General features: G+C 42.4%; 1 protein-coding gene across 3 annotated transcripts in view; it reads left to right on the forward strand.

Moving 5' to 3' along the window:
• LOC110526175 (tetraspanin-4) overlaps positions 1-14,741 on the forward strand; it is a 100,123-nt gene that overhangs the window by 59,999 nt on the left and 25,383 nt on the right. For all 3 annotated transcript variants that reach the window (XM_021606851.2, XM_036980465.1, XM_021606850.2), the window contains one exon: positions 13,958-14,149. In XM_021606851.2, the coding sequence (XP_021462526.2) occupies positions 13,958-14,149 (192 nt within the window). The remainder of the gene's footprint in view (positions 1-13,957; positions 14,150-14,741) is intronic.

Here is a 14,741-nt window from a genome sequence, read left to right on the forward strand (position 1 = left end):
CATATTTACTAGTGAGTGGAAACGCCAACCGGATGACTCACATTTACACATCCAGTGAAATATCTGTCTCCTTTCTTTCTTTCTTTCTTTCTTTCTGTCTTTCTTTCTTTCTTTCTTTCTTTCTTTCTTTCTTTCCCACCTTCCATACTTCTCTATTTCATGCCTCCTTCTTCCTCTCCCCCCTCTATATTCCCTCCCTTCCCCTCCTGTTTGATCTCATACTCTCATTGTCGGCTCAACCCTGAGAAAATCTCATCCCCCATCATGTCACTGATGTGTGTCATCCATGATGCCTTTATCTCTCAAGCACACAGAGAGTACGTCTGAGTCTGGGCTATATGGAACCAGCTGTGGAGGCCACCACAATCCTCTCCTATCCATCTTCATTTAATGGAGTCCTTAGCTGCACTATTGTGGAAGGATGTTCTGCAATGCTATTAGTGCTGCCTGAATGCACAGAAAGGCTGAGTGAGGAGGGCCATTATCGAAGAAGAAGAAAGAAATATGGAAAGGAAGTGTTTCACAAGGTCATTTGTGCTACACATGTGATTGGCAAGTACAGTAAATAGCTTCTGATGTTACTTTGGTTTCCTGTTTTATTCAGTGTTATTGTGCTTTTTTGTATGCTTTTTTTTAAAGGTTGTGTGGTAGACTATTGTAGACAATCTTACATTCTTGGTGGGAAAAGATAATACTTAACGTCTTAAAACCTTGACATTGCAGACTACTGTAAAGTGAACTGTGACACTATATACCAACGGTTTCCCAGGCATTCATGATACATACCTAAGCACCACTCAAACATGAAATAACAGCTCTGCGACAAGTTGTCGTATTGCTCTAGCCTAGCATGCCTATGAAAAATATTTTTCATAACATGTTCGACATTGGGTAAAGGGTAACGGCTGCTGAGTTGTTGTGTATAGTCTACCGTTCAAAAGTTTGGGGTCACTTAGAAATGTCCTTCTTTTTGAAAGAAAATCAATTTTTTTGTCCATTAAAATAACATCAGATTGATCAGAAATACAGTGAAGCCATTGTTAATGTTGTAAATTACAATTGTTGCTGGAAACGGCTGATATTTAATGGAATAACTACATAGGCGTACAGAGGCCCATTATCAGCAACCATCACTCCTGTGTTCCAATGCCACGTTGTGTTAGCTAATCCAAGTTTATAATTTTAAAAGGCTAATTGATCATTTGAAAACCCTTTTGCTATTATGTTAGCACAGCGGAAAACCTTTGTGCTGATTAAAGAAGCAATAAAACTGTCCTTCTTTAGACTAGTTGAGTATCTGGAACATCAGCATTTGTGGGTTCGATTACAGGCACAAAAAACTTTCTGAAACTCGTCGGTCTATTCTTGTTCTGAGAAATGAAAGCTATTCCATGTGAGAAATTGCCAAGAAATTGAAGATCTCATACAACGCTGTGTACTACTCCCTTCACAGAACAATGTAAACTGGCTCCAACCAGAATAGAAAAGGGAGTGGGAGGCCCTGGTGCACAACTGAGCAAGAGGACAAGTACATTAGAGTGTCTAGTTTGAGAAACAGACGCCTCACAAGTCCTCAACTGGCAGCTTCATTAAATAGTACCCACAAAACACCAGTCTCAACATCAACATCAGCAACTCTGGGATGCTGGCCTTTTAGGCAGAGTTGCAAAGAAAAAGCCATCTCTCAGACTGGCCAATAAAAAGAAAAGATTAAGATGGGCAAAAGAACACAGACACTGGACAGTGGAAGATTGGGGGAAAAAAGTCTAAGCTTGTGTCTAAGCTTGTGTTCGGATCACAAAGAAGAACATTCGTGAGAGGCAGAAAAGATGCTGGAGGAGTGCTTGATGCCATCTGTCAAGCATGGTGGAGGCAATGTGATGGTCTGGGGATGCTTTGGTGGTGGTAAAGAGGTGGGAGATTTGTACAGGGTAAAAGGGATCTTGAAGAAGGAAGGCTACCACTCCATTTTGCAACGCCATGTCATACCCTGTGGACGGCATCTAATTTCCTCCTACAACAGGACAATGACCCAAAGCACAGCTCCAAACTATGCAATAACTATTTAGGGAAGAAGTAGGGGGTGCTTCAGGAAGCATGGGGTGAAATCTCTCCAGATTACCTCAACAAATTGACAACTAGAATGCCAAAGGTCTGCAAGGATGTAATTGCTGCAAATGGAGGACACAATTATTATTTCAATTAAAAATCATTATTTATAACCTTGTCAACGTCTTGCATATATTTGCTATTCATTTTGCAACTCATTTCATGTATGTTTTCATGGAAAACAAGGACATTTCTAAGTGACCCCAAACTTTTGAACGGTAGTGTATGTAGCGTGTATGTACAGTATACTGAACAAAATGATGAACGCAACATGTAAAGTGTTGGTCCCATGTTTCATGAGCTGAAATAAAAGACCCGACAAATGTTCCATACGCACAAAAAGCTTATTTCTCTCAAATTTTGTGCACAAATTTGTTTACTTCACTGTAGTGAACATTTCAACTTTTCAACTGCCAAGATAATCCATCCACCTGACAGGTTTGGTATATCAATAAGTTGATTAAACAGCATGATCATTACACATGTGCACCTTATGCTGGGGACAATGAAAGGCCACTATAATGTGTGGAGTTTTGTCACACAACACAATGCCACACTGCCCTATCAAGCAAAACGGCAGTAACTGCTCATAGCGTGGAACTGAGAAAAATGTATTTTATTTACTGTGGCTTCACAGTAACTTTATGCAGTTTCTGCTAACATGACCCACATTTTCTCCAAAACACAAAACAATAGAGGCAGGATACTTGTCCACATGATTAAGCATGTATCAATGTAGCAGTAATGACATGAACTCATTTTCGACCAAATGAGCAGTTACTAACTTTTTGCTTGGTAGGGAAGCACTGATGTCTCAAGTTTTGAGGGAGCATGCAATTGGCATGCTGACAGCAGGAATTCTACCAGAGCAGTTGCCAGAGAATTGAATGTTCATTTCTCTACCATAAGCAACGTCGTTTTAGAGAATTTGGCAGTACGTCCAACCGGCCTCACAACTGCAGACCACGTGTAACCACGCCAGCCCAGGACCTCCACATCCGTCTTTTTCACCTGCGGGATGGTCTGAGACAAGCCACCCGGACAGCTGATAATTATGTGGGTTTGCACAACCAAAGAATATCTGCTCAAACTGTCAGAAACCGTGTCAGGGAAGCTCACCTGCTTGCTTGCCCAGGGTCTTGACTTGACTGCAGTTCGGCGTTATAACCGACTTCAAGTGGGCAAATGCTATCCTTCGATGGCCACTGGCACGCTGGAGACGTGTGCTCTTCGCAGATTAATCCCGGTTTCAACTGTACCAGGCTGTCACATCCTGACCTTAGTTCCTTTTTTATGTCTCGGTTTTAGTTTGGTCAGGGCGTGAGTTGGGGTGGGCATTCTATGTTGTGTATTCTAGGTTTTGTATTTCTGTGTTTGGCCTGGTATGGTTCCCAATCAGAGGCAGCTGTCGATCATTGTCTCTGATTGAGAACCATACTTAGGCAGCCTGTTTTCCCACTATGGGTTGTGGGTAGTTATTTTCTGTTTAGTGTTTTTGTTGCACCTTACAGAACTGTTTGTTTGTCGGTTTGTTGTTTTTGTTCAGTTTTCATCTTTATTAAAATGATTATGAATACGTACCACGCTGCACTTTGGTCTTCTTCTCCTTCTCCCGATGACAATCGTTACACAGGCAGATGGCAGACATGGCGTCGGGTGGGCGTGCGGTTTGCTGATGTCAACGTTGTAAACAGAGTGCCCCATTTTATTTTTTAAAATTTCACCTTTATTTAGCCAGGTAGGCTTGTTGAGAACAAGTTCTCATTTACAACTGCGACCTGGCCAAGATAAAGCACAGCAGTTCGACACATACATCAACACAGTTACACATGGAATAAACAAACATACAGGAGAAAAAAGAAAGATCTATATACAGTGAGTGCAAATGAGGTAAGATAAGGGAGGTAAGGCAATAAATAGGCCATGGTGGCGAAGTAATTACAATATAGCAATTAAACACTGGAATGGTAGATGTGCAGAAGATGAATGTGCAAGTAGAGATACTGGGGTACAAAGGAGCAAGATAAATAAATACAGTATGGGGATGAGGTAGTTGGATGGGCTATGTACAGGTGCAGTGCTCTGTGAGCTGCCCTGACAGCTGGTGCTTAAAGCTAGTGAGATAGATATGGGTCTCCAGCTTCAGTGATTTTTGCAGTTCGTTCCAGTCATTGGCAGCAGAGAACGAGAACGGAAACGCGGCCAAAGGAGGGATTGGCTTTGGGGGTGACCAGTGAGATATACCTGCTGGAGCGCGTGCTACGGGTGGGAGCTGCTATGGTGACCAGTGAGCTGAGATAAGGTGGGGCTTTACCTAGCAGAGACTTGTAGATGACCTGGAGCCAGTGGGTTTGGCTACGAGTATGAAGCGATGGCCAGCCAACGAGAGCGTACAGGTCGCAGTGGTGGGTAATATATGGGGCTTTGGTGACAAAACGGATAGCACTGTGATAAACTGCATCCAATTTGTTGAGTAGAGTGTTGGAGGCTATTTAATAGATGACATCGCCGAAGTCAAGGATCGGTAGGATGGTCAGTTTTACGAGGGTATGTTTGGCAGCATGACTCACTCAGGATGCTTTGATGCGAAATAGGATGCCGATTCTAGATGTAATTTTGGATTGGAGATGCTTGGTGTGAGTTTGGAAGGAGAGTTTACAGTCTAGCCAGACACCTAGATATTTGTAGTTGTCCACATATTCTAAGTCAGTACCCATGGTGGCGGTGGTGTTGTGGTATGGGCAGGCATAAGCTATGGACAACGAATACAATTGCAATTTATCAATTGCAATTTGAATGCACAGAGATACCTTGACAAGATCCTGAGGCCCATTGTCGTGCCATTCATCCTCCGCCACCACCTCATATTTCAGCATGATAATGCACGGTCTCATGTCGCATATATTCCAGTTCTTCCATGGCCTGCATACTCACCAGACATGTGTACGACAGCGTGTTGCAGTTTCTGCCAATATCCAGCAACTTCACACAGCAATTGAAGAGGAGTAGAACAACATTCCACAGGCCACAATCAACAGCCTGATCAAGTATATGCGAAGGAGATGTGTCGTGAGGCATGAGGCAAATGGCCCTACCTTTTTTGTTGTTGTTGGTATCTGTGACCAACAAATGCATATTTGTATTCCCAGTTATGTGAAATCCATAGATTAGGATCCTAATGAATGTATTTCAGTTGACTGATTTCCTTATATGAGCTATAACACAGTAAAATCTTTGAAATTGTTACATTTTGCATTTATATCTTGTTCAGTGTACTTCAAATGGTTTAGCTTAAACACAACATTAGCTAAATATACCTAGCATATTAATCCCGCAGACCCGGGCCCTTGCTGAGTGACATGGCTGTGGACAGAGATAATTGCTGTCACAGGGGAGTGTCGACAAGGTCTGACAAACTGTGAAGCTACCACAACAAATCACTGTTCTCTCCAAGCATAGTCGATATAATGAGCCTAGACCCTGGGGTACCTGTGTGTGGGCCGCGTGGTGTGTTTGCTGTGTGTACAGTACATGCTTTTGTGTGTGTGGGTGTGAGCCATGTGTGTTTGTGTGTGGCACATGCTATTGGAATAAGGGAGGAGGAGTAGGAAGACGAGGAGGAGGAACCAGGGAGAATCCCCTAGAGAACATTATTGATTACCATTGGCATGCTTCTCTCTTTCTCTCCCTCCCCTCTCTCTCTTTCCTTCTTTCCCTCCCTCACTCTCTTTCCTTGTCTTCCAATCTCTCTCTCCATCTTTCTTCCTCGCTACCTCTTTCTAACAGCTACAGTTTATTTATATGGTTTTGCAGGGGCTGTGTTGTTTTGTTTGGTGCTGTGCTGTACTCCTCAGAGAGACAATCGTACTCCGCCTTCTGTAAACCATGCTTGCTGGAGCTCTTCCCATGTGCGTCAATGCAAGCAGCTGTAGCATTCGGTGGAATTTCCAAAGGCACCAGAGGCTTGACACATTCCATTATGCACCACCGCAGTATACTTGTGTTCGAGAAGCTGAAATGGTCTAACCACACGGACACCGTAGTGAAGAAGGCACGACAGCGACTCTTCAACCTCAGGATGCTGAGGACATTTGGCCTGTCCCCCGAGGGCTCTCACAGTGTTCTACAGGAGCACCATCAAGAGCATACCGTACGGCAACTCCACTCCCGCGGACCGCAAGGCACTTCACAGGGCGATACGTGCAGTCGAGCGCACCATTGGGCACACAGTGCCTGCCCAACAGGACACCTACAACACCAGGTGTTGCATGAAGGCCAAGAAGGTCACCAGGGACCCCAGTCCCCTAAGCCACGCCCTGTTCTCCCCGCTTCAATCACTCAGACGCAGGCAGTACAGGAGCATCATGGCAAAAAAAAAAAAAAGACTGGCCAATAGTTTCCACCCTCAGACCATCAGGCTGCTGAATAGCCACCTCTAGTCAGATACCTGCTCTCCTCCCCCTATGGACACCCTCAACTCTCACCTATCTTACCCCTGCTACTCCCCCTATGGACATTCTTTCTCCTCTCCGCCCCAACGGACATTACTCTGCCCCCACCCCAACGACATTCATCACTGTTGCTGTTGTTAATATTTATATTATGACTTTTTGGTTTGATTTCACTCAATGATCATGCTTCTGCTCCCCCTATGGTCATTCCACCTCACCCCCTCCACCTCACCCCCCTCACCACCTCTTTACTCTGCCTCCACCCCAATGGACATTTATTTATTCATCTCTGCCTCAGTTGTTATTATGAATATAGTGCTATTTCTATAGTTTTTTTGTATTACCATTTTCATTATTTTATTTCACTAGTTCTGCATGTTGGAGCTCGAAGCATAAGAGTTTCACTGTACGCTGCAATCACACCTACAACCCTGTGACTATTAAACAATCTGAATCAGTTTCAAACCGCCACTTGGCTATACTCTGAAAAAAGCTATGGTCTCAAGATGCAATGGTCTCAAGATGATGCAATGCATCCTTCTTTCCCTGGATTGCGTTCTTGTTAATGACAAGCGTTTCGATTTAGATTGAATTGGGACCTCTGTCTTGAATGAACCGCCGCCAGAGTGATAAATTGCATTTTATGGTCTCAAAACACTTTCCATTGTATATTAGGTAAATTACCCCATCCACCACCAATGTGTAGCACCTGCCGGAATACTCGCAGCACGTGGGCTTTCACGGTGGAGAACGAGGAGTAATGGTGTCTGTTTGGAAGCTAGGGATGATAACATGGTGGTGAAGAGGTTAGCTGCTAGCCGGGAGCTCTCTATTCACCATGAAGGGGAAACATTATAGTATTGGGGACGAGAGCATCTTAATATTCAAGGCCCTTTAGCCTTTCAAGACAGTAGTAGGGGGATTTAGGATGTAGCTTGCTAGCACTACCAGGATATATGCAAGAGCTCCACTGGTCCTCAGGCTGTGTATCAGATGCTCTCCTGTGTGCCTCCATTTTTTTTTTTTTTTTTGGGGGGGGGGGGGGTGATACAAATGCATGACTGATAGTTTGCATCTAAGAGTATTATTATTTATGAACCCTGGCTCTACTCTAGAAGGAGATACTGTATATTACTCTGCAACAACTGCAGAGTCTGTATAGTCATCATTTATTTTGTCTATTCAAACGCTGAGAAAGCATTACTGGCTTTGCTGCTTTCTTCTGTCATAAATTACCGCCACACTTTTTTGTATGATGACACCAAATCACATCCTGAAACATGTGCTCCTTTGATGCTTGGGAATAGGAGTGTCTAAGTTCCAATATCTGAGACCTGGATAGAAATGACAGATTTACCCACTAGCACAACAAACTATAAATGCATACCGAAAGCATTTTCCCTTTATCTATTCTAACTCCCACATATACAAACAGATTGTGGGAGATGTGACAGAGCGGAGGGACACATTTGGCAGATAATACATACAGCATTACTGTGGGGACTCCTGGATAGTGATCTATAACATCTGGAGTATAGAGATGATGTTCTGAATACTGATATGTAAGAAGATACAAATCAGTAGCCTGGTCCCAGATCTGATTGTGCCGTCTTGCCAACTCCTATGGTCATTGTCATATAGGAGTTGGCGAGACCAAACAAACAGATTATGGGAACAGGGTAAAAAAAAACTGTTGTTTGGCACCAGTTTTAGCTATAGACACCAGAAGGCCTCAGGGGCGATTCAGCTCCCTCTTTCAACCCACTTAACAAAGAATGAACAATCTGCTTAGACTCACTAATTGTATTTAGCCTTCATTTAACTAGGCAAGTCATTTAAGAACAAATTCTTATTTACAATGACGGCCTACTCCAGCCAAACCCCGACGACGCTGTGCCAATAGTGCGCCGCCCCTATGGGACTCTCAATCAGAGCCGGATGTGATACAGCCTGGATTCGAAGCTGGCATTATAGTGACACCTTTAGCACTGAGATGTAGTGTCTTAGACCGCTGCGCCACTCGGGAGCCCAATCATTTGTCTTAGTTTGGTGTTGAACCAACTCGCTGCTAGTGAGAGATTCAAAAGGACGAGTCCTTTACTGAGTTGATGAATTAGTCCAATTAATCACTGGTAATTATGCAGAAGCATAATTACTGAACACCATTGCAATATTTTCCATGCCGAAAGTGGAATAAACAATTGGTTTTAATACACATCTACATCTGATTACAAATGTACTGGGTTTCTCTTAACGTTACAGAACTGCTGAGATGTAGCCTATAGTCTTTAAGTATGGTGAATTGTTCTTAGCTGCTTGTAAGAAACGACTTGCGGTGATCAACAACTTCAACCTTTCATCAAATTCAGATTGAACCTGATGATGTGGGACCCAACCTGTCCCTAATTGAATAGTCAATAAAAACCTTGATGTTATTTTTTTTTTGGGGGGGGGGAAATGCTCTGTTTTTACCACTGCTAGAAATCATCTCGCATTGTGCTGTAAAACGGGCTATCATCCAATTCATAACACTGCATGATGCATAATACCCCCTGCATAAATAGGGCTACATTTCAGTGCTGAGACCCTTTTGATATGCAGCTCGTCCACTAGCCACAACGCCTCTGTGGTGTCATGTAAACAAGAACTCCCTACTGAAATTGAACTGAAAATACACCCGTATTTCTTAGTGATGGGCATTCCGACTCTTTTGGAATGAGCATCATCATTTGGCTCCGTTCACGTAAAAGAGACGCATCATTAGGCTCCCAACCGGCTCTTAATTCAAAATGCTTGAAAATCACTCATGTAAAGCCCAAAAAGTAGGCTACCATTATGTCAGATCGTGATATGCACGTTCAAGTACTTTTTATCTGGACAAATTATTCAAGTTTTTAAATTGTTTTTACACATAAGCGTGGACCAGAATGACGTGTTCTCCCCACTATTTATGGTTCTGCAGTGAGAATTTACCATCTTCAGATAATGATTTTGTAACTTATTTGCAGATAATCATTGTTTGAAGCTCAAAAAGCAGTAGTAGCAGTATGTAAATCAGGGAGCCACATGAACAGCTCTTTCAACGATGCGATTTGCTTCCCAAAGTTCTTCAAAAAGAGCTATTAGCTGGCAAACGACCCATTACTAGTATTTCTCCCCTCAAACGTTTTTGTCATGTGAATGTGAGTAGAAAAGTGGGGCAGTGTTTTAAACGTGCCGTATTTATGCAAATGTCTGGAATTAAGTTGTCTTGCCAATTGGGACGTTTAATTACATACATTTCCCCCGGGATATGATCTAGTTAATTGCCGATAAAGAGAGCGAGATTCCTAAGTTTAAGGTGAAATTTAGTACACCATGAGGAAAGGAAGGAGACATGTTGGTGCTGATATTTTTTTAACTCTGGAAATCGGTCAATTGAAATAAATTAATCAGGCCCTAATCTATGGATTTCACATGACTGGGCAGGGGCGCAGCCATGGGTAGCCCTGAGGGGTCATAAGCCTACCCACTGGGTATGGCAGGCCCAGCCAATCAGAATTAGTTTTTCCTGCTGTCGAGGTGACTGGTCTCAGACGATACCTGTAGGTGAAGAAGCCGGATGTGGAGGTCCTGGGCTGGCGTGGTTACACGTGGTCTGCGGTTTTGAGGCTGGCTGGACATACTGCCAAACAATGTTTGACGTTACTTTTGGTGGAGAAATTAATATTTAATTATCTGGCAACAGCTCTTGTGGACATTCCTGCAGTCAGCATGCCAATTGTACGCTCCCTCAACACTTGAGAAATCTGTGGCATTGTGTGTTGTGTGACAAAACTGCAAATTTGTGCACAACATTTTAGAGAAATAAGCTTTTTGTGCGTATGGAAAAAGTCTGGGATCTTTTATTTCAGTCCATGAAGCATGGGGCCAACACTTTATATGTTGCGTTTATATTTTTGTTCAGTATACATTTGTATCCAATTGTGTGCCGAGTTTGCCTTGCAGCATTGCAGAGGCAGTTGCTGTGCGTTCTGTATACGTTGGACTTGACGGAAATAGTTGGTTACACACATATCCAGTAAAATGTTGGATTCTATCATTTAAAAAGTTTGACTGCAGAATTCATGACGCATCATTGATGCAATGACACTTTTGGTCTGATCGAGGCTTAAGGGTCAAAGCGAAAATCGTCAGTGGAAACAAAAACAAAACGACTCCACACCCATTTTGGTAAAAATACAAAAGGACGGTGCTGGAGAAATGTAACCACTCTCAAATTCATAGACAGAGCTATGGATGCAAGGACTGACCATCCGGGATATCAAAATTATAGTTTTAAGCATGTTTTGAGGCTATATTGTGTTTGCTTACATTTACTTTGTTGACAAACATTGGAGTAAAACTAGTTTATATTTTGGGTTATGATGGGGTAAGACAGTTGAACTAAGCTCATGAGATGTTTATAAGTTATTTTCTCAAACAATCAGTAGGTACATATCATTAACTGTGACTGGCCACCTCTATTTGGTCTTATGTTGCAAAATTCTAAATAGTGTTTTTTACATTGGATAAAAGTAGAGACGTAGAACTACAAAATGTGACCCGTTTCAGGAAGCTACTGTAGGTGCAGACGTCACTACTTCATAGTTTCTTTTATACATTTTTTGTTGTTGTCAGAAATGCCTTCTGGAACGTGAACTTTCATGTGCCTTAATAATAAACTTGTATGCCTTCTGTAAATATGAATAAAATTGTTAAATTATGAGCCTAGTTGGTTTGAGCCACAGAAGAAGACAGGAACCTTCCCGCTAGCCATGATTGGCTAAGATAATGGATGGGCTGGACATGCCGAGAGATGAGTTCGGATTGGTCTTCCATGTAGCAGTCGTCTGTCTATAACATGAGCTGCTCCGTATGTGCAGATAATCCTTGCTACTGCAGCTTTTTTGAAAGATATAATGTTAGCCATGGAGATCTGCAAAAGTGTTGCTACTGGTCTTAACAACATTGCTATTAATAAAGGTCAGTGTGGAAAAGTTGTGATGGACTACATTCTGCAATTACGTTCAAATGCCTCTCTTGTGAAGTAGTGACGTGCAACATACGCCTAGCTTCCTGAAACGGGTCACAATTTCTAAGTCAACAAAATGGATGTAGCAACTGCTGATTTCCCCTTTAAGATTGGGGTTAGGGCAGAGAGGAAGAGGTGAAGCAAGAAGGTTTATTCCGCACAAAATCTATGTTTAAGCAGATCATAGATTATTAGTAAGTGAGGAATTTTTGTATGGGGGGCGGGGAATAAAAATCAGTTGCAATTTTGACACGAGGCTTATTTGGTCTAATAGAAGTTTCGTAACGTCTATTCTCGACAGACCAGATGTGCCATCTTTCCATATTTCTACACCTCTAAAAACATAGACTGCCAGATTATATTCCAAGCAATGAAACACCAGTTGAAAGTGATTGGTATGTTATGGTATGTTATGGTATGTTTATGGTATATATATGGTTATGGTATGTTCATGATGCCATGCCCTTATCAAAGCTTGAGTTGGCACAGCTCATCTGCTGGCTGAGATATGTCATAATGAAGGTTTCGTCGTTATACTTTCTCTCAAGCATGTGCTTTTCAATTTATACGATTGTAGGCTACATTGACATGGTTTGGAAATAGCTATAGAACTGCCGTTGTTTACTTTTGGTAGTTACTTTTTTGTTGTTGCTTTTATTAGTTTTCATTTTACCACAAGGACATCTATAGCATAACACCATCAGCATTTAATTTCACCTTTATTTAACCAGGTAGGCCAGTTGAGAACAAGTTCTCATTTACAATTGCCACCTGGCCAAGATAAAGCAAAGCAGTTCGACACATACAACGACACAGAGTTACACATGGAGTAAAACAAACATACAGTCAATAATACAGTAGAAAAAATAAGTCTATATACAATGTGAGCAAATGAGGTGAGATAAGCGAGGTAAAGGCAAAAAAAAGGCCACGGTGGCGAAGTAAATACAATATAGCAAGTAAAACACTGGAATGGTAGATTTGCAGTGGAAGAATGTGCAAAGTAGAGATAGAAATAATGGGGTGCAAAGGAGCAAAATAAATAAATAAATACAGTAGGGGAAGAGGTAGTTGTTTGGGCTAAATTATAGATGGGCTATGTACAGGTGCAGTTTAATTTAACAAAAGTAAGTGCGCGAGTATAACCAACACACTGAATAATACTCTTGATTGAAAGGGACGGCAGTCTGGCCTCACAATGAATAGCCTTTAAGAGTTTTCTTTTTCTCATCAAATTAACTCTTAAAGGGACTACGACATAGAGGGTACATCCCAAATGGCACCCTATTCCCTATGTAGTGCACTACTTTTGACCTAGTCACATAAAGCTCTGGTCAAAAGTTGTGCACTATATAGGGATTAGGGTGCCATTTGGGACACAAGCAGAGTCTCACATAGAACACCATGGATTCATGAACCATGACAAGAGGGAAGTGTAGTCTCATAAGTAGGGCAGACGGGAGTTCTGTGAAGGCTCCCGAGATCATTTTCCTATCATCCCTCTAGCGCTGTCAGGCGGTCTGATCTGTACATCTCTCTCCATCACATTTTCAGGGTTAGAGGGCAGTCCACATACTGTGGCTGTCAGTATGAGGCCCTCTCAGCAGCAGTATGTTATGGAGATGTTGTACTAACAGAGGCACAGAGCATGTGATATTTAAGTATGACATTGTACCATGTAAAGCGCTACTGTATGTGTCGATAACATAGGGCCTTGGAGCATGTCTGTTTTAACTTGTCATTGTTATTTCATGTACATTAATGCAGTACCCTGTCTGTATCTGTCTACCAAATTCCCGGTCTTTTCTCTCTCTTTCCTCTCTCTCTCTCCTTTCCTATCGCTCTCCCTCTCTCTGACTATGATTCCCTTCTGACTTCTCTCTCAGGGGTATGAGGAGAGACAGCGGTATAATCATCTTCTAATTCCCAGCTGTTCTAGTATTCTGATCATGGTGGATGGTGATGGATGACTTGCACCAACCTGTCTTAAGTGATTGGAGCGGCAGCACACAACGCTTCAGAGCAGTTTTATTCATGACCTGCCCTACTTTGAGCTCAAGAGCTGATTAAAAAGATCTGCTGTTGTTCTACAGTTGGGAATAGAAGTGCGGGAGAAAAACAATAATCACATATTTAGCCATGCAAATCGAGTATTCTAGTCTTGGTTGAGCATGCCGGGCAATGCATTTCCTGGCATCGCCTTGGGATTGTGTGTGTTGTGTTTAGATGTATGTGTGCACCAAATAATCCTGTTGTGTTTTTTGTTTATGCTACTCACTTTCTCAATTTTTTCTTTCTTTCTTTCTTCCTTTGTCTTTCTCTCTCCTCCTTCTTTCTCTGACAGTTGGGGGGTTGTGGAATACTGGGCGTGGGGGTATGGCTGTCAGTGACCCAGGGCAACTTTGCCACACTCTCCTCATCCCTCCCATCCCTCTCAGCAGCCAATCTACTCATTGCGGTCGGGACCATCATCATGGTGATTGGTTGCCTCGGCTGTGTCGGAGCTGTCAAAGAAAGTCGTCCGCTATTGCTGAGTGTGAGTATCTAACAAAGAGTATCTGCCACTCTTGTTGACAAAAAGAACCGCGATAATTCGTTTTTATACACATTCCCATTTCTGCAGTAAGCATCATGTTGTATTCACATTTTGTAAATTGTAATTTAGCAGATGCTTTTATCCAAAGCAACATACAGATGTCAACATCAACAGACAGTGACATATTATGTAGTTTCAGTATATGTGGCCCATGCGGGAACTTTAGACCAGCATTCATAACTCCAAGCACCATGAAGATCTTTCCATTAAAAACACTATTTCAAGTCATAATTGTCTCTGGTTGCTAAGAACAAGTCTCGCATCGTATAACAAACCATATAGTTGATTTACTTGGAATGACTGTTAACTTAGCCTTTAAACCTAGCAATTAAATAAAGTTTGACAGCAGCGCAGCAGGTGGCTCAATTACTGGCCCCATGGGAGCGACCATCAAACATATCGTAGCGCTAAAGCCCCTCATTAGTATCAGCCTTGACATTCTCCCAGAATGCCTAGCCGGTTGGACCGCTGTGTCGATTTGATAGGAAGACGATGTTCGCAAAGGCTTTTTCGCAGCGACTGACGAATCATC

This window comes from Oncorhynchus mykiss, chromosome 6 (genome assembly GCF_013265735.2).
Source record: "Oncorhynchus mykiss isolate Arlee chromosome 6, USDA_OmykA_1.1, whole genome shotgun sequence".
Taxonomy (NCBI): Eukaryota; Metazoa; Chordata; class Actinopteri; order Salmoniformes; family Salmonidae; genus Oncorhynchus; species Oncorhynchus mykiss.